The sequence below is a fragment of the Chelonia mydas genome, chromosome 9, assembly GCF_015237465.2.
Source record: "Chelonia mydas isolate rCheMyd1 chromosome 9, rCheMyd1.pri.v2, whole genome shotgun sequence".
Classification (NCBI taxonomy): Eukaryota; Metazoa; Chordata; order Testudines; family Cheloniidae; genus Chelonia; species Chelonia mydas.
In genome coordinates this window covers 27,149,396-27,168,458 of record NC_057855.1, presented here as the reverse complement: position 1 = coordinate 27,168,458, position 19,063 = coordinate 27,149,396, and the positions used below count along the sequence as shown (strand labels likewise).

The following is a 19,063-nucleotide window of genomic DNA, read 5'->3' as shown; positions in this document are numbered from 1 at the left end:
CTCTCCCTTTTGCCTTGTAATCCTTTTAACTTCCTTCTTTCTTATCTGTCAGTGTCAGGTCAAATTACAAAGGTTTCCTATCACAGGCAGCACCTCCGTGTGGAAGGAGGAATTCTTGCCTGGTGGCGCAACACAGCTCCGCTGACTCTGAGTGTTCTCAGCACTGACTGGCCCCTGTGCAGTTAGCATTCTTTCCACAGTGGAAATGTCCACACTGCTGCTCCAGCAGGGAAATGGCTTTTCACCTCTAGGCGTTCACAGAGGGCCATTGTGATTAGACAATTAATCATTTTATAAAGATAATACTTTGCATTTCCATAGCAACTTTCTTCCCAAGATGTCAAAGCACTTTACCCAGATAAGTGAATGACATGGGAAGGTGTTGTATACCCCAGGAACATGACTCACCTAATTCTCCTTTAAATCCATTAGCCTGAGACAGATTTAAATGGATTTTACTTCTCTAACTTCACAGAAGATAGCTAGTCTTTCAAGTTCTACCCCCCCATCCTCATCTATCAACGGTTATAATTAGTGATTAAAGACTTAAGCAGGATAAGGGGAAAACATAACCGGTTTATTAGACAGCAAGATTTAAACAACAAGGACCCCAAACAGAAACAGAACAAATAATAATAGTCTGGTTGTTAATGATGATGTTGTGGACATGAATTCCAGAGCCCCCAAACCCTTACACAATAGGGCAAACTGAGGGACAATAAAAGACAATCACAGTACCATCTCTCTCACTGACCCAAGGGAGGAACCCTGTTGCTACAAGATGATGATGACCGGTTCCCTGGACTGGAACTGGAACTCAGGAACACAGGGACAGAAGCTGGAACACAGGAATGGTGGAACAGGTGATCACTTAGGTAAGTGGCCAATGTCCTCTTCTTCCTCTATCTTCTGTTCTTGAAGATGTCGTCCTGTGTGTGGTATGGAGACTCTTCTTTCTTAGATGTGTAACTGTTGCATGCAGGTAAGTCTTGAAGCTGGAAGCTATATAGAACCTGAAATCACTAACAAGTCCTGGTTTGGCTGGGCTCTAGCTCTTGGCTGCTCATGTGGAAGACTGCCTGCCATTCTGATGGACTGCCCAGAGTAACGGTTACGCTACCCTTAAATAATCTGCAGTTGCTGGGCAGACTAGGTTGTTACATGACTTACCCTTTTCCCGCTCTAATTTGAAAAAGTCAAAAAGGGTGCCAAACTCTTCATGAAGGAGGGTGTCCAAGATGGAGACCTAGTTGTTGTTTTAACAAATTCAACATGGCGAATGGGGAAACCATAACAAACAGATTTTAACCGAACACTTTTACTTCCATTTTACACCAGCAGAACTCCACTGACTTCACTGCAGTTACTCCTGACTGTTGTGAGAGGAAAATCAGGGCCACAGCATATGAAAAATGCCATCCCCAACAATGGGTACTGATGAGGAGTTAGAATCTTGAGTATGTCTTGAAGTTAATGCTACAGACTTTGGTCTGCCAGAGAGCTGGATGTTGATACATAACATTACAACCTCCTTCCCAATGCACATGTGCGCACACAAACACACACACGCAGGTAAATATGATGATGATTTTAAAATATTTTCTTTATTCCACCCCCCTCACCATACAACTGCTTCATGCTTTCTGATCACAAAATATGTGAATATCAAAATGGCATAGGGCAGAGGTTCCCAATCTGAATTCTGTTTACTGCTAGTGGTTTGCAGAACACTTGCTGGTGGTCCATAGCAAGAAAGAGCTGGTCACATGATGCTGGCTCTCACCTTTGCTTTCAGCTGCTAAAACACACAAATAGTTTCTAAGTAAACAATTGCTGTGATTGTAAAGGGGATGAGGTATGATCATGAATGGGAATGGTGTTGGTCTTCACAACTGAATAGGAGAGGTGGTGGCCCCTGGAGCACTCTCTTTAAGTGGTTCACCTTATGACAATGTTGTTTGGGAATGTGACAGGATGTATTAGGCCCAGAGGCCCCCTGCTGAAACCCTTACAGTCTTACACATGCCGTCCCAGAAAGGAGCAGTAGAGAAGTCCTCCAGGCTGCCTACCGTGACTGCGGGGGAAGTAGCCAATCAGAAGGAGGCTGCAGGGAGCCGCCAATCCAGGCCCAGCAGGGCCATATAAAAGCAGTTGCAGGGCTCTCTTGAGCAAGTCAGTTGCTGCCTCAAGTTGGAGGAGCACAAATGGTGTTCTTGGCTGAAGGAGGTACAGGGATGGGATAGCTCAGTGGTTTGAGCATTGGCCTGCTAAATCCAGGGTTGTGAGTTCAATCCTTGAGGGGGCTGTTTAGTTGGTCTGGGGCAAAAAATGGGAATTGGTCCTTCTTTTAGCAGGGGGTTGGACTTGATGATCTCCTGAGGTCTCTTCCAACCCTGATATTCTGTGATTACCTGATTACATTGACAGAATAGGAGAAAGTGTTAATATGCTTTTCAAAAAGGGGGGAGGGATAGCTCAGTGGTTTGAGCATTGGCCTGCTCAACCCAGAGTTGTGAGTTCAATCCTTGAGGGGGCCATTTAGGGATCTGGGGACTGGTCCTGCTTTGAGCAGGGGGTTGGACTAGATGACCTCCTGAGGTCCCTTCCAACTCTGATATTCTATGATTCTATGACCATGGACAGAGCAGTTGCCGGCAGGGACTCGGGAAGCAAGGAGGTGCTCCTGGCCAATTGCTGGGATGGCGTACAAGATTTCAGCCCTACAGTAAGGTTGAAGTGGTTGTGAAGCTGCTGGGGCTGTGGGGAAGTAGTCCAGGGAATTGTAGAAGCAATGCAGCTTAGTTAAAGGGATGTTGTGGGGTGGCTACTATTTGTAGGGTGCTTGGGCTAGGACCTGGAGTAGTGGGCAGACCCAAGTCCCCTCAGCCACTGTGGAAGTGGCTGGAATACTGAACTGTGCTAAAATCCCAGAAGGGGAACTGAACTGATAGGTGGCCTAGCTGGAGAGCTAGGATCAGAAAGGCACAAAGTGGGCAAAGAGTCTCCAGAGAGGAAGCCTTGGGGGCATGGCCCCATACCAGGGTCGAGGGACATTTGAAGGTTGTGGGACTGATAAGGACTGAGCCCAGGGAGGGCTACAGGAAGAGGTGTACCAAGATGTACCAACCATCATGGGCCCTATTGGATTCTTTATCCTAAAGGGATTTGCTTGTATTTCACACAGACTGTGTGTGACTTGGCAAGAAGGTTGAGTCACCGAACACCCACCTGAACTGAGAAAAAAGCAGGCTCACACACCAGTTGACAAGGGGGCACTCTCATGAGGTGAGTGCACTCCATTACAGGGAACCTCAGTGATAGAGTATCTCTGGTTCCATGTAGCTAAAATGTATTGAAAATACTGACTTCTTTACTGACCACTTTTTGTTTTGTTCTTTATTTTACAAATATGGGTCCTGCTCCTGCAGTCGGATCTGCTATGGAGCCCACTTCATGCAAAGTCTTAAAAATATACAAACAAATTATTTGTATTTTTGATCCATTACATTAAAATTTCAAAGATGTTGCAAAAAATTTTAAAGTAGATAATCTTTATGACACACAAAAACAACCAGAACAGAACATCCTTTTTTTCATTTACTGTATTTCCTCATCACCAATCCTATTCAAATGATTTACAGTGTGTCTGTACACTTACTGATTGTTCATATTAAAAATATTTCTTGGTTGTGTCATACTAGAGTGTGCATTACATCTCATTCAAATTCCAGTTGATATGATATGCTTTAGGAGACGATGGGATGTAATGGATGGGACACTGGGGTAGGAGAGCTGCATTGTATTCCATGCTCTGCCACTGATTGTTTCTGTTATCTTGGGCAAGTCACTGCCCTCCTCCCCCCTATGCCTCAATTTCCCTTCCTACCCTTTGACTCTCCTTCTGTTTAGAAAGTAAAGTCTTCAGGACAGAGAATCTCTTACTATGGGTGAAACCCTTGTGCTGTTGAAGTCAGTGGGAGTTTTGCCATTTACCTCAGTAGGGCCAGGATTTCATCCTATATGTGTTCAAATAATAATTAATTTGGCCCCTTCTCCAACCAAGCAACAGGTTTTACTTTCTATTTCTTCCCTCTATGGTCTTCTGGGATTGTCAGTACCATGGTAGATGTGGTACCTGTGAAATATGTGTGGGTTTAAGTTGTCCGCTATCTTCCTCTAATGTTGTTTACCTGCACCACTGAGAACAAATGAGTTTTTAAAAAAATGGAGCTTCTGTACTAACTAATTAAAAAAAAATCTCCTGCTGTTCAAACTCTTGTATTGCAAAAATCCTTTGTCTGGTTAACCTCTCTTTTATTTTTTTAAGTGGGGGCAGCAGACAACACATGAGGAAACAGGAGACAGAAGGAGACCTTTTTTCTGAGCAATTTAGGAGGGATGGAGGCATATAATAGATAAGGTTATAGGAAAGTCTCTCTTTTATGGACTCAATAGTGCAAGGTACTCAGCAAGCCTGGGAGGTGCTGAATACCCAACTCCCACTGGACGGTTACATATTCTGTAGATTTCTCCCCCCTCCTCCCTTCTGTTTGGAATAACCGCCCCTGCCCCCCAGCATGGTTTTGAACATTACTCATGGTCATTGTACTTGAGAGAGAGAATTCATCACCTTGTTTTGCAGGTATGGGCCCTAAATTTGTTACTTAAGCTGCAACAATACATTCTGTTTTCTTTCATTTGGTGTTTGCCGCTTTCTGGTGCACTCACCACTTTTCATTTGTTGGCCGGAGTGGAATTCTTAGTCCAGTCTTGATGCATAAAACATTAGTAATAGTCATTCCAATACACCACTACTTTTACAGATATAGGCAAATGCCGTACTGCTGGTGGAAATGTTTGCTTTCCTCCTTTATTAAAGTACATAGGGCCCAGATCACTGTTATATCTTATTTCTTTCATAATCCCATTGAAACAAATGGGACCGCTGTCATGATAAGGTACTATGCGATGGGAGTAAGGATATGTTGATCTAGTCCTAATGAGGACCATGAATACTATGCCTTTATTGTATTTACTGTGTTGACATTTATTTTAGATTTCTTCTTGATTTTAATGTCTTTCAAATTAATGATGTAAAACCAGATAGATTTGGTCACTGTTGAAAGTGTCTGAGATTAACCTTTTTGCTTGAAATGTTATTAAAAATTGACATCAGGCTAGTACATGAGATCAACTGCTCCAGTAGTTGTTGTGTCTGACTCTTTAGATTTTGAAAAAGGAAATTCAAATCCAGCAAGCCGTATTAGCACAACATTCAAGAAGTGCACCAAGGAGCAAACCAGGATGATCCAGAATGAATCCTGAAATTGTTCATTGTGAGTTTTAAAGATGAAACTTCCCTCTTTGTAATTTGCAATTTTCTCAGAGAGGTGGTGAATTTTCACTTCTGAAGAAAATAGTATCATGATGAGACAACTGCAAGAACCTGAAATAGAACAAGAAACATCACTGCTCTGAGAATTTCCTAACAACAAATCTTTATAAGCGACATAATAACCAAAAAGTAAAATGTCATTTTCATTACATTTGAATATATATTTTATGGTCACTTAACTGACTCCTTCCAAGGAGCTTCTTTTTCAGGACCTGATCCAATGGCCATCGAAGTCAATGGGATTCTTTCCATCGACTCCAGTGAATTTTGGATCAGGACCTAAATAGCCAACCATACCAAGTGTTATGTCTAGTGTAAGACCTCAGTCCAGCAAAGCACATATGCAAGTGCTTAACTTGACTATTCAGCATATTAATAATCCAATCGATGTTAATGGGACTGCCCAGGTGCTTAAAGGTAAGTATGTACTTAAATACTTTGCTGATCAGGGTCTTAATGAGCAACATCCCTTAGCACAATTTTTCTCTCCAGCTAAACTAATAGTAAAGATTTACTCTAGTTAAAAGTCTAATATGCCTCATTCTTTTTACTGCAAGTGGCAGTAGATTTCCTGTCCCTAATGGGCTTCTTCAAATAGGATGCTTTCCAGTTGCAACCCTTACAAAGTGTGAAATGTTGGCAATGAATCTGCCTCTTGCAAAGAAAGGCCCCTGAGCCTGATTTTGATCTCGCGCTGATATCAATCAGGAGTAATCCCAGTGAAGTCAGTGGTGTTGAGATAAGAATCAGGCCTATTGTTCTTTCTAATAAGGTACTAATACAGAGCCCTTTTCTCCCCACAGTTACACCAGTGAAATTCCACTGACATAAAGGGAACGAATGGGAGAGTCAGGCCCAAGGATTCCCAGGTGGGTTCCCCAACAAACAAACAAAAAAAAATTTTTTTTGGTTTTAGAATTTGCTGATTCATCAAAAACAAAACGTTCTGTGGAGATGGTTCGAATCTGACAAATGGAACCTTGCTTGCCAGGCAAGTTTTGAAACCCTACCTAGAATCCAGCCAATTTGCCTGCCTGGCTCTCTGGGACCTGTCTGGTAGGGTGCTGGGGAACCCAGGTTTCCAAGGTCTGTGGCCGCAGACTAACTAGTGGCCATGCTTCCTACCCTGTTATGGAGAATTTTGAAGTTTTGGGGTTTGTTCAGAATCAGAACTGCACCAAATTTTAAAATAGCACAATCCTCCAAAATGGAATATCTTTCTCCACCCAGCTATAGTTTTCAGGTTCAGATTCAATGCAGCGACAGTTCTCAGGACAGTATCATGTTTTATTAAATAGATCACTTATCTTAAGTCATTAAATATGAATAAGTGACTAATTTAAATGCAGAACTATACTAAAGTACTCACATGAAATGAAGCTCCAAAGATATAACCCTACTGGACCATGCAGAGTTTCATAGGGATTGCCAAATGCATTGTACATGAAGAAACCTGTTCCCACCAGAGCAAAGACTATCAGTACTGTACAGAAGAGAATGACACTTACATGGATACTTGCAGGGATAATTTTGAGCAAATCTGGAAAAACTAAAAACAAAATAGAACAAAAAATTACTACAAACATTAGACAAAATTATCATTTTAAAAATCTGAGCAGGGATTTTGTGCTGCTCTGTGCTAATTGTTTTAAATTGTGCTCCTCAGAACTCATGAAGTAATCAGATTTAATTATAAACAGATTTGTAAGGATGTTTAAAGAGAAGCACATTGTGGAATTCAGAAGTGCAAATTGGCCAAAAGAGAGAGACTAGCTTTGTGGGAAACCTCATCTCACCTTTTAGATCACATCTACCTACATGTATTAATAATTACTGCCCTTTCTGTGCCAGAGAGTAACTCAAAACCTTACCTTGTGATGTCCAAGCTTTTAAGAGCATTCTATCTGAGCCAGCCTTATTGTGTTGAGCTTTTAAAGAATGTAAATTCCACATATTTGAATTTTTAAATGGTAAAAATATGCCCTGAATCAGCATACTAAATGTTCACTCCCTACTCCCAAATGGTATTAAAACAAACTAAAGTGCTTCAACATCTGTAAGTATTCCTTCTGTTACACAGTGCCTAGGGACAATATAAAATGCAGACTAGAGTACAACATTTCAACACCCTGGAAGTCTCTGGGCCAAATTCAGTACTGATGTAAATAGTGGTGCAAATTATATGTTGGGCATAAGTTGGTCAAGAAACAGATCCTGCTGCATGTAAGTTGCAAAGTAATGTAACTGGCACCCATTTGACATTAAGTTTTTAATCTCAGTTAAGTTAGCCTGTCATAAAACAGGAAGAATGCAGTGGTAAATCAGATCCAGGTTGATAAGGTCTAAATAATGACACAAGGTGCAAGAGAGTGGAAAACCAGGTCCAATGGTGGTGATAAAGAGTGTAACTTGCACACCAAGCTGGTGGGGAGAAGGGCGGTGGAGGGGTGGCGGGGGGCGGGGGGGGGGAGAGAATGAAGCAAGAAAATGGTGTAAGAAAATACAGCTCTCACCTCACTTAATTTATAGGGAACCTTCCCATTAATTTTCTAGGGCAAAATTCCACACTGGCGTAGTGGGTTTCAACTAATAGGTTTCAGAGTGTCACATGATTATACAAGGACAAATTTTGTCCCCACCAAATCCCAAACTGGTGTAAGTTATACTTGGTTGACACACTTACTGAATGCCAAATTGTTGCAATTTATTGTATTTTTCTTAAACCCACTTAAATCAATTTTCTGACCAAGTTACACCTTATGTAGGTTACATTGACATCACCTAACATGGTGTCAAGTATCAGGGGTAGCTGTGTTAGTCTGTATCCACAAAAACAACAAGGAGTCCGGTGGCACCTTAAAGACTAACAGATTTATTTGGGCATAAGCTTTCGTGGGATGAAATGGGTTCTAGCCCATGAATGCTTATGCCCAAATAAATCTGTTAGTCTTTAAGGTGCCACTGGACTCCTTGTTGTTTTCATTGACATCACTGTTAACTCTGGTCCATAGTCTTCTATAAGTAACAAAAAAGTGCTGGACACTGGATTGTTCTGGTCATTTATGTAGCTGTAGCAAATGTATGGAATTAATTCAGAGTTTTGTTTGGAGGAGTTTGGATTTTTATTATTCTCACTTTATTTGCTGAGGGTCTTAGGTTGAGATCAGGAGTACCTTTACACTGTATCATTATTGATATTGTGTTCTTTAATTTATTTGATGGGCGCCTATTGGAGCTTTTATAAATCTAAAGAAATTTAATGATTAACTCTCCACCAGCTTTTTCAGTTGTAATTAAGGGTTTGATTTATACTGTAGGGGAGATTAATGCATTGTATTGTGTAGTGTACTTCCTTATCTGTTGGAGACAGAAAGGACTTCCCACTGAAAATGCACAGTCTGTGATTGATAATGGAAATGTATTGTGTGGGCACTTATTTATGGTTAAGGGTGTCCCATAACTTGATTGATGTAGGTGCAGATAGCTACCCCAGTTTGTGTTTGTAAGTTTGTTCCTAGATAGTTCCTATAGTTTTGAGTCCAGGAACTACAATTCCCAGGATGCACTGGGGGAGGAAGAAGAAGGAGGTGGAGGAGAAGAAAGATAGGAAGAATGTGAACTTTGTGAAAGAGTGAGGGGAATAAACCTTACCTTTGCTGTTATCAAGCTTCTCGAGCCTTCCTCAAAGGGGTTCAGGTAGAAAACAAACTGGCAATGAGCATAAAAGAACCTCAGAGAAACATAAATGTAAATTTATCTAAGTGCCTCATGATGTGGACTTACCACCAGCAAGAAGAAATGTCAATTCTGTACCAATTCAGTGACATATCTAGGACATACAATATGTAAGAATAGCATACAACCCAGACCAAGTGAAAGCCATTTGTGATGCACTAGAGCCTGACAACAAGGGAAACTTTGATCCTTCTTGGGACTGCGAATACTATTAAAAGTTTGTATAGCAATTTGCTATGAAAGTAGACCCCTTTGCATCATCTCCTAAAAATGATGTAAAGTTTGAATGGGATGAAGCATGCAAGACCAGCTTTAATAAGATAAAACATACAATTTCTACCAATCTGCCTCTTAGCCCTTTTATTTCTGAGATGCAAACAATTTCATAACAGACGCTTGTGAGTACAGTCTTGATTCAGCTAAAAAATGGACAAGAAGTCACTATTGCATTCACCTCCAGAGCCTTGACTGATCCAGAAAAATCCTAGTCTGTCACTGAGAAAGAAGCTCTGGTACATTTCTGGGCAGTAAGTCACTTCAGAAACTACCTGTGGGATAGGAGATTTATCTTTAAGATCTGATCACAAACTTTAAACTTTATTCAGCATGTGAGGTTGTGGGTGAGCAACACCAAGAATTGCTAAATGGGCCACCAAACAAATGGACTTTGATTTCCAGACAGTATATCTTCCAGGTGCCAAGAATACCACTGTAGATTGTCTGTCTCACCTGCCCATACCTTATCATGAGTTTAAATAGAGAAAGATAATGAAGAGATTGTCATTGCCCAAATATCTGCCACAACCCAAGGAGTGATCGCATTCTGAGAGTGGGCAACAGTCATGAGAGAAAACAATGTACTTCAGGACCTAAAGACTTACATTCTCAACAGATGACCTTACAAGACAATGACACCAGAACACTTGCAACCATATAGACACATATCACATGAGCTGTCCCTTGTGTAAATGAATGGATTTTGAGAATTGACTGTCTTGTGCCTACACTTCTGAGTATGATTGATTCACATGGCACATGAAGGATATCTGGGGATGAGTCTAACCAAAAGACAACTGTGACAAGCCTTCTGGTGGCCAGGGATGGACAAGCAAGTTGAGGAAATAATCAAGAATTGCATGGCTTATGTTAGTAGAGGTAAGTCACAGAAAACCTTCAGCATCCTCTCACAATAGTTGACTATCCAAGCTGTCCATGGGAGAATATGGCTCTCAACATAATAGGACCATTTGAGGATCAGCCTGTTATGCAAAGGTTTGCCATAATATTGGTAGATTCATTCAAAGTGTCCAGAAGATAGATTCACTGGAATGGTTATCACTTAAAGAGTGATTACGGTCATGTCATCAGTCTTCTCCCAAGAAGGATTTCCCAAGGAATTGGTGTCTGACAATGGAATGCAATTGACCTCTGTTGAAATGCAACACTCCCTCACTAGCAATAGTATCAAGCACAAAAGTGTTAGTTTATACCATCCTAGAGCTAATGGTCTAGTTGAGAGAACGAACAGACTGGTGAAAGAATGTTTGCAACTTATCAATTTGCAAGCTTTACTTGAAACACTGTTTGCTTACAGGACCACTCAACAACAAGAGTATCAACCTTTGAACTGTTGAGTGATCCAATACACGACTTACTACTGGTCAAGGGCTCACATTCTCCTTTTTCAATTAAACCTTCCAATGAAACTATTTGTGAACGTGTTAAGAATAAACAGCAGAAATACAGACAGTATGTAGATCATAAAAAAGGTGCTAAACCTCACAAGTTTCAAATTGTAGATTGTGTGAAGCTGCCATACAGAGTCAAAAAGGACATTCAAGATAGCAGAAATCCAGGGGATTCTGCTGTATTAATAGATTATTCTTCAGCTGCTGGCTGATGAGCTGTAGACAGAGTGCTAATTCTCCACCTTGGACCAGAGAACATCAATGACACCAATAATAATGATGGACAATCTATAGTAGTAAGAATTGCTCCACTGCTTAGTCTTGTTCCTGCCTTTCCAGGTATTAGGAGAAGTGTGAAACAAAGATTGGAAGACTTTGCTAGCAGACTCAAATCATGGTTTGGAAACGACTGTTAAAAGTTTTACAATGGTTATTATTAAGGGGAAGGCTGAGTTCTATCTACCTAGATGCAGATAGCTACCCCAGTTTGTGTTTGTAAGTTGTTCCTAATTGTTCCCATAGCCTTGAAACCAGGAACTACAATTCCCAGGATGCATTGGGGAGGAGGAGAAGAAAGAGGAAAAAGGAAGACTGAGCTCTATGAAAGTGTGAGGGTAATAACGTTACCTTTGCTGTTATCAAGGTTCCTGAATCCTCCTCAAATCCTCCTCAAAATTGGTATTTCCTTTTTCGTTTATGGACTATAACAATGAACTGGAACAAATGCACTAGGTTTACATTAGAGAATTTCCCTTCCTAAATTCTCCAAATGGCCTGCTGAAGCTAGGAACGGACAAAGGTCAAGGGTATTTTATAAGATCAGAACACTTCCCCTGAGTTTCTTTAAGTAAAACATTTAATGGAACGTTTTGTGTCTGAAAACATAGTTCTGCATGTAAAAGAGAGGGAATTAAAGGAGAAGTAAAAGAAAACAGTGAAGCCTTAATTTTAAAAAATGGGATGTCAAAATAAAGGAAGAAGAAACTAGTGGCCAAATAAGATGTATAGATATTGTGGGCCTTTTCCTGCTCTGACTCATGCTGGTTTTACACCTCTAACTCAATCAGTTTGGTCAGATGGCATCCTTTTGTGGGCTGTTGCTTTGCTACTTGTTACAAAGCACAGTACTCTGTATGTAATAACTCATTAATCAGCACTAACTTGTAAGTCTATATTTGTTTTTTAAAAATGGCCTCAATATTTTGGCTACAATTTGTTGCATGTGCAATTGTGCTCTTTGTCCTAACTACCTAAAGGCATCTACAAAGCAAGCAGTTACCCATCTAATGGGTATAAACATGCACATTATTATGCCTGCAGTTTTGCACCCATACTTAATTATTACTGAAGGATAAAAACTGTGCCTGCAAAACTGGAAACTATGTTGAGGCTTAGCTAAAAACAAGGCATATTTTATCAGACACAGTATCAAATACAATGTTAGGAATTATAAATGGTTTTGGCATCTTTTGTATTAGGTTTTAGCTATTAGTTCAAATTATGACCATACCTACACAGGTCAGGGTGGATAGTGAATCAGATTTTCTGTAAGTAATTTTTAATCATTTATGTGTTCGGTGACAACAAATATTTTAGAACTAACAATAGAACAAACTTAACTGCTGCCGATCCACAGGGGCATGATTAAACTGGGGGTAATAACTCCTCAAACTGCCTTGCTGTGATTATAACATGCTGAGAAAGAGCTAAGTAGGAGCCTCACATAAATTAATCTACCTTGTAAAATGTTTACCAGCAAACAGTTTTGTAGCCGGCAACGCAGTAAGCATAAAAAAGCAGGTAATGTAACATTTATAGTCATGATGAAATTAACAGCAAATTAATTATATTTAAGCAAACATTTGTAAAATTTGCTAGGAGATTTGCTAAATGTAATCTTTAATATTGTCTAAAAATATAAGGGTGCACTACAGCGAGTCCAGGCATTCAAATTCCCTTCTCCTTGCCCATTACCCTCTCTCAGCCCAATGTGAGAAGAATGCTTTAAAGCACTATTCAAAAGATCTGTTAAAAACTCTACTTGTCTTGACCGGTGTTGATGGACAAAGGCATTATGTAATTATGGTTTTGCCTTGATAGTCCCTGAGGGGTACAATCTCATCCATGTTTCTCTTATCTTGTGATGAAACATGTCCAATTGCAGAATCAAATCTCATAAAGTCAGAGTTATTAACACAGGAATTCCTCAAATACCAGTTCATATATTTCTAGCACTCACCAAGAACTTTGCATTTAAAACTAGCCATGAAAATAAAATTCAATTCAAACACTTATAGCCTTTGTAGCGTAGCTACAGAACTGCTGTTCATCAGCAACAAACAACCCCTCTGGTAATGCTGCCACCACCACCAGGCAGGAACCAAGCCTTTTCTACTTTCAAGACATCAGACTACAGTTATAATTCATTCCTTACTATTTAGGGTCTGATTTTCAAAATGTGTGTGCATGCCCAAAACTATGTACAGGATTGCATGCCTAATTTGCAAGAACATTTACCACAATTGCATGTATAAATCAGGTATTTGCAAATGCTATTTCTGCTGCGAGCCACTAACTACTGGTAACTAGACATTTGCACATCTGAATATCCAGGTTTCATGTGCAGTGACTGGGACTGTGCATGCATAGTTCTGAAAATCAGGCCCTTCATTTATTCTTTATTACACATTTACTTTCTTACTACCCAAAATAGTACTTACTAATAGTACTTACAGTAGTATCAGTGGAAATGGTATACATTTTAGCACTATGCCAATTAAGTTAGCCATAAACTAGGGAAAACAAAGTCTTTAGTTCATGTCGACTTTCTAAAAGGGTATATCACACATTCTATCACAAATAAGGTTCTCCAGAATTAAATCTTTCAGCACTAGTGAATGTTTTGGGATAAAGTACAATACGGCAAACTTAATAAGATCAATCTTTATTTTAAGTAAACATATAACTACATTGTATTGGCTGTTACCCTTGACAGCTACGTCTAGAATTTTAGAATTGTATAGGTGACATATCAGGAAAAATTAAATTCAGCAGAGATGTTGTTTTGAAAGAAAAACATTTCTTCATTATAATGAATGAATTTGTGTGCTAGGTGTGAATGCCAATGACCTTTAGAAAATGAACTGCCGACCCAGAAACTGATGAGAATCAGCCAGAGTAAATGAAGCAGAAGTCTTTTCCCAGCCTGACGGAGTTTGCTGGCAGACCAAATTCATTTTACAATTAAAAGAGATATAGTGGTCAGTAGGGAACATTTAATGGGAACAAACATAGAACTAAATCATTTAACCTATTTTCCAGACTGTTTCTTCTCAGATGTGTTACAGTGTACTTCAGTTCATTAAACTGTGGACACATATATCGTACTGCTTCCTGAGACATTTATAATGACTTCTAGAAAGAATTTGTGTAGACGTTGTGTGTATTCCCACAGATATGGAGAATGTCAACTGTCTCTCAGTAATTGGGCTCTGTGCAGCTGAAATCCTTCCTTAGATGCAGATATTAAGCTACCTTATCATATTTAAACACAAAAATCACATGCATTTGCTCTTTCAGCTAAATAAAAAATAGTCTGAGTTATTTGTAAAGGGAACATTAACTCCTCCATCATCCACTCTCTGTGAAAGTTCACAAAAGACAAAAATGCTTTAGTGACTGATTTTCCAAAAGGGTGTGTTTATAAGATTTATGCTGTAACCTAGTTGCAGCAGGTCATCCTCATGGGATTCTACAGTTTCAGATGTACACTAGGGCCAGTAATCACTTCCTGGTAGTCTCTTCTGAGGACACTACAATGAAATATTCCTGGGCATGTAAGCAGGATTTACAATGGGCTTGTAATACAAGGGGAAAATCTATTCACATAACAATGCAATGCCACATATTTAATTTAGATAAAAGGAAGGCAACATACACTATGGTTCACTTAGGGCAGGGGTGGCCAACCTGAGCCTGAGAAGGAGCCAGAATTTGCCAACGTACATTGCCAAAGAGCCACAGTAATACGTCAGCAGTCCCCCATCAGTTCCCCCTCCCCGCTCCCAACGCCTTCCTCCCACCGGCAGCCCCGCCAATCAGCGCCTCCCCCTCTCTCCCCTGCACCTCCCGATCAGCTGCTTCGTGGCATGCAGGAGGCTCTGGGGGGAAGGAGGGAGGGGTGAGGGCATGCTAGGCTCAGGGGAGGGGGTGGGAAGGGGTGGAGTGGGGGCAGGACCTTTGGCAGAGCCAGGGGTTGAGCAGTGAGCACCCCCCAGCATACTGGAAAGTTGGTGACTGTAGCTCCAGCCCTGGAATCGGTGCCTATACAAGGAGCCACATATTAACTTCTGAGCCACAGGTTGGCCACCCCGGACTTAGGGAAATGAGAGCTAGGAGGCCTGACTCTCTACTGATTTGTTTTATGTTCTTGAACAAGTCACTTAGACCCCTGTTCAGGAAAGCAGTGACACATATGCTTAAACTTAAAGTACATAGTTAAGGGCCCTTCCTCAGGAAAATGGGTGCATTCCTGAATCAGGGCCTTAATCTCTTTGTACCTCATTTTCTCCATCTGTAAAATTAGGATGATAATATTTGCTAGAGTTTCTTGTATTATTCTTAACACAGCCTCTTTTTTGCTTGTGAAATATGTGCAAACATTGCAATTTCCTCATATTTATTCATTACTCAAATGTATTTGATGAATTTTTAAAGAATATTTTCCCATGTGGAATGATCACATAGTTCATTGTGGATGGATTATCTAGTGCTCAATTTTTAACATTCCACACTGTGTTTAGTATGTTTAGCTGTGATTAGCTAGATACCTCACCTAGTATTGTTTCTGTTCATCTATTGGATGTGCATGCATGCACTTCTGGGTGCAGTTACTTGTAGGTGTGAAGCACAACATTCTGGTGAATGCCACTTTGAAATTAATATTTGGTGAACATTTGTGACAGTAAAGCTCGTTTGGACGAATGGTCCCAGAAAGCTCATCCAAAGAGTATATCTCCAGTGCAAAATAAAAAGGTGAGTTCTTAACTCACATTAGCTAACCCAAGATAGCTAACTCAGGTTAAAATAGCAGTAAAGACACAGCAATTCGGTTTTTAATTTGAGCTAGCAGCTTGAGTTAAAGCCTGTAGGGGAGTCAGGGGTTGAACGCGAGCTGCAAACCTAAGTTAAAAAACAAGTTTGTGCATCTTCAGTGCTATTTTAACTCATGTTAGCTAATGTGAATTAAGAAAACACCTTTATTTATTTATTTATTTTTTTGCGGGGAAGACAAACCCAAAGAGTGCAAGTATGACAAGGGAGCAAATTCATTTAAAATGGGAGTAGCTATTCATGGAAAATTTGTTGCAGTATTTTCCCAGCTCTAAACTCCACTTTAATAAAGAACTTTCAGATCCTTTGATGTATTATTATTATTATAAATCATTACAAACCTATTAAGAGCACATTCATAATTTCTCTTTATATAGAAGCAGAAGTGATATCAGATTAGAAGTGACCAATTCAGAACAGACTAGTAAATCATTTTGGTAATGACTAGTTCCATGAACCCAGCCACCTTAGGCTAGGAAAATGCATTATAACCATTTTACTTTACAATATGAGGACAATGCAAGTGTTCTAATAACTCAGGGCCCAATTCTGCAACCAGAAAAGGAGTACTTGTGGCACCTAGGGACTAACCAATTTATTTGAGCATAAGCTTTCGTGAGCTACAGCTCACTTCATCGGATGCATACTATGGAAAGTACAGAAGATCTTTTTATACACACAAAGCATGAAAAAATGGGTGTTTACCACTATAAAAGGTTTTCTCTCCCCCCACCCCACTCTCCTGCTGGTAATAGCTTATCTAGCAGGAGAGTAGGGTGGGGGGAGAGAAAACCTTTTATAGTGGTAAACACCCATTTTTTCATGCTTTGTGTGTATAAAAAGATCGTCTGTACTTTCCACAGTATGCATCCGATGAAGTGAGCTGTAGCTCACGAAAGCTTATGCTCAAATAAATTGGTTAGTCTCTAAGGTGCCACAAGTACTCCTTTTCTTTTTGCGAATACAGACTAACACGGCTGTTACTCTGAATTCTGCAACACTTACTCATGCTGAGTAATCCCTATTTGAGTGAAAGTCAGTAGAACTACTTGTCTAAGTAAATTCTGCTCAGTGTAAGCATTGCAGAATCAGGCTCTCTGCTGGAACTTTTGCCAAAACTCATTAGTGCTTCACACATTCCCAAGCTGCTGGGGAGACAACCTCCCCACTCCCCCCGCTAATCATGTGATTCCCAGCTTTCTCCTTAACCAGTCTTAACAACTCCATTATCTTAATGAACATGAACTAAATCCAGTCAGTGCTCTGTTGTGCTATCTGCATTATCATTTGCAGTTCATAAAAATATCTACAGATGAAATCTAATTCCTTGGGATTTAGTAGACTGCTCTGAAAATTCATCCCAGACTGTAAGCTGCAGGGTAGAACATCAGCATAGTGTGACAGCCAGGAAAGTAATAAAGAGAACTGTCATAAATAGACCCGTTATGGAATTTAGACATATCAAAGTTTAACAGTAAACTAAATGAATTTGGTCTGCTACCTCTGCAGAAATAGTACATAGTAAATCTTTTCTGATGCGTAATCTGGTAACCTTACACCACCACAGATGATTGATGCAAGCAATTTACCATTACTGTTTCAGAAGACTGCTTCCAAATTGTCTTTTGTAATAATAATTTCATGTGGCATATTGTAAGATACGTACATAAAACAAAGATCCATTTGTTATTATCCATTTAATATGTTGCTATATATAAACTGTATGTTCACTTGATCAATGTATTAATCTTTTTATCCTTGAAGATGAACAGGTTATGAATATTGCATGTAAATCAAAACAATTTCTAACTGTCTCCTTCCATTAAACTCTGTATCTGTCAGATACCCAATTCAATTTGCAGGTCAATTAATTGAACAGCTACTAGCATAAACCCAGTATGTTTTCCCAATTAATGCAGCAGATTTTATCTTTTGCTGCTATGTTCTTCAAAAGCAGTAAATGAGGCTTTGCGCTGTCTTTCTAATAAGGCTGCTGTTACCTTACTGCTGTTGATTTCACAATAGAACATAAAATAGATAAATAGACAACAAAATCATTCTTTCAAAATAACAAAAAAATTAGGGGGAAATAGCTATTTGTTGTAATAAACCATAAGAGAGGTGCATTGAAATTGTCACTAATACTGTAACTAATATTAGTAAGGTAGTTTAAATGTTAAGATGGACACACTTCAGAAACAATACCATTTAATCTTAGAATATTTTGCACTTGTTAAAACTCTTAAGTAAATAAGAACGCTGCAGCATTTGTCTGCTCATTATCATGGTAGTGTGCACTAAGGTATTAAATAATTCAAATGTCATTGTTACTTACATGAAAATCGAAAAGGTCTCCCTCCTAGCCCACATTGTCTAACACGCTCCCCGTAGAAAAGCCCATACTGAATTTCACCAATAAACTTCTCCAGTTCTGGTCCTGAGGCGTTGACAAGTAGAGCTCCAGTTTTGCACAGTATTGTTCCTTTGATCCATAACTGAGTTCCGATGGCTGCTGCAATGCCTAGAGCACAAGCAAAGCTTAACACCCCAGCTATGCAAAATATGACTTTCTTCTGTTGGGCTGGCATGGCTGCTTGCAAAGTCCTTTCTAGGGAAGGAACAAAACTTTTAATAAGAGAGCAAAACGATCTTCATCACATCAGCAAAGCAGACATACTATCCAACCCGAAAACTGCAATTTCAACTCAGTGGTAGCCCGTCCCCTCATAGTACTAGTATGCTGCTATAGTGCTAAGTAATCTCCCCCCAAAGAAGCTTTTAATTCTTTTTTTCCCTCTCCCCCTACATAATCCTAATTTATATACACACATTTTAAAAGAAGCTGTAAAATAGAACTGTTTGCAAAGTGTTTTTCAGCATATCCTCTGTGTTACTTGATAACAAAGGTCTAAGATAACAGATGGAACCTTCTGTGTAATTTGATGAATGTTTCTCCTCTTCTTCATTCTTTGTCTGATTGAGTGAGCTGAAAATTACAGAAATAGGTTTGGCTGCCATGTGACATTATCAACTTTCCAAAAAGTTAACTTCTGTAGGTGGTTTTAATTTTCCAGTGATAACTCTAAAAACTAGCAACATATAGCATTTCTGCTTGTTTCACTATTCCTTGTGC

At 39.7% G+C, this 19,063-nt stretch overlaps 1 protein-coding gene and 1 long non-coding RNA gene across 2 annotated transcripts; one reads left to right on the top strand and one right to left on the bottom strand.

The window, feature by feature from the left end:
- The first annotated feature begins 2,183 nt into the window (after positions 1 to 2,183).
- On the top strand, positions 2,184 to 12,335 carry LOC122461655. The gene is made up of 4 exons (XR_006283737.1): positions 2,184 to 2,226; positions 3,185 to 3,285; positions 6,199 to 6,264; positions 11,341 to 12,335. It is a non-coding gene; the product is annotated as an uncharacterized LOC122461655 (long non-coding RNA).
- CLRN1 (clarin 1) lies at positions 3,404 to 18,518 on the bottom strand. The gene is made up of 3 exons (XM_007057375.2): positions 18,266 to 18,518; positions 6,765 to 6,944; positions 3,404 to 5,446 (listed from the first exon to the last, which is right to left on the bottom strand). The coding sequence occupies exons 1-3, from the start codon at positions 18,516 to 18,518 to the stop codon at positions 5,178 to 5,180; spliced, it is 702 nt and encodes a 233-aa protein (XP_007057437.1). The 3' UTR covers positions 3,404 to 5,177.
- Positions 18,519 to 19,063: the final 545 nt, after the last annotated feature.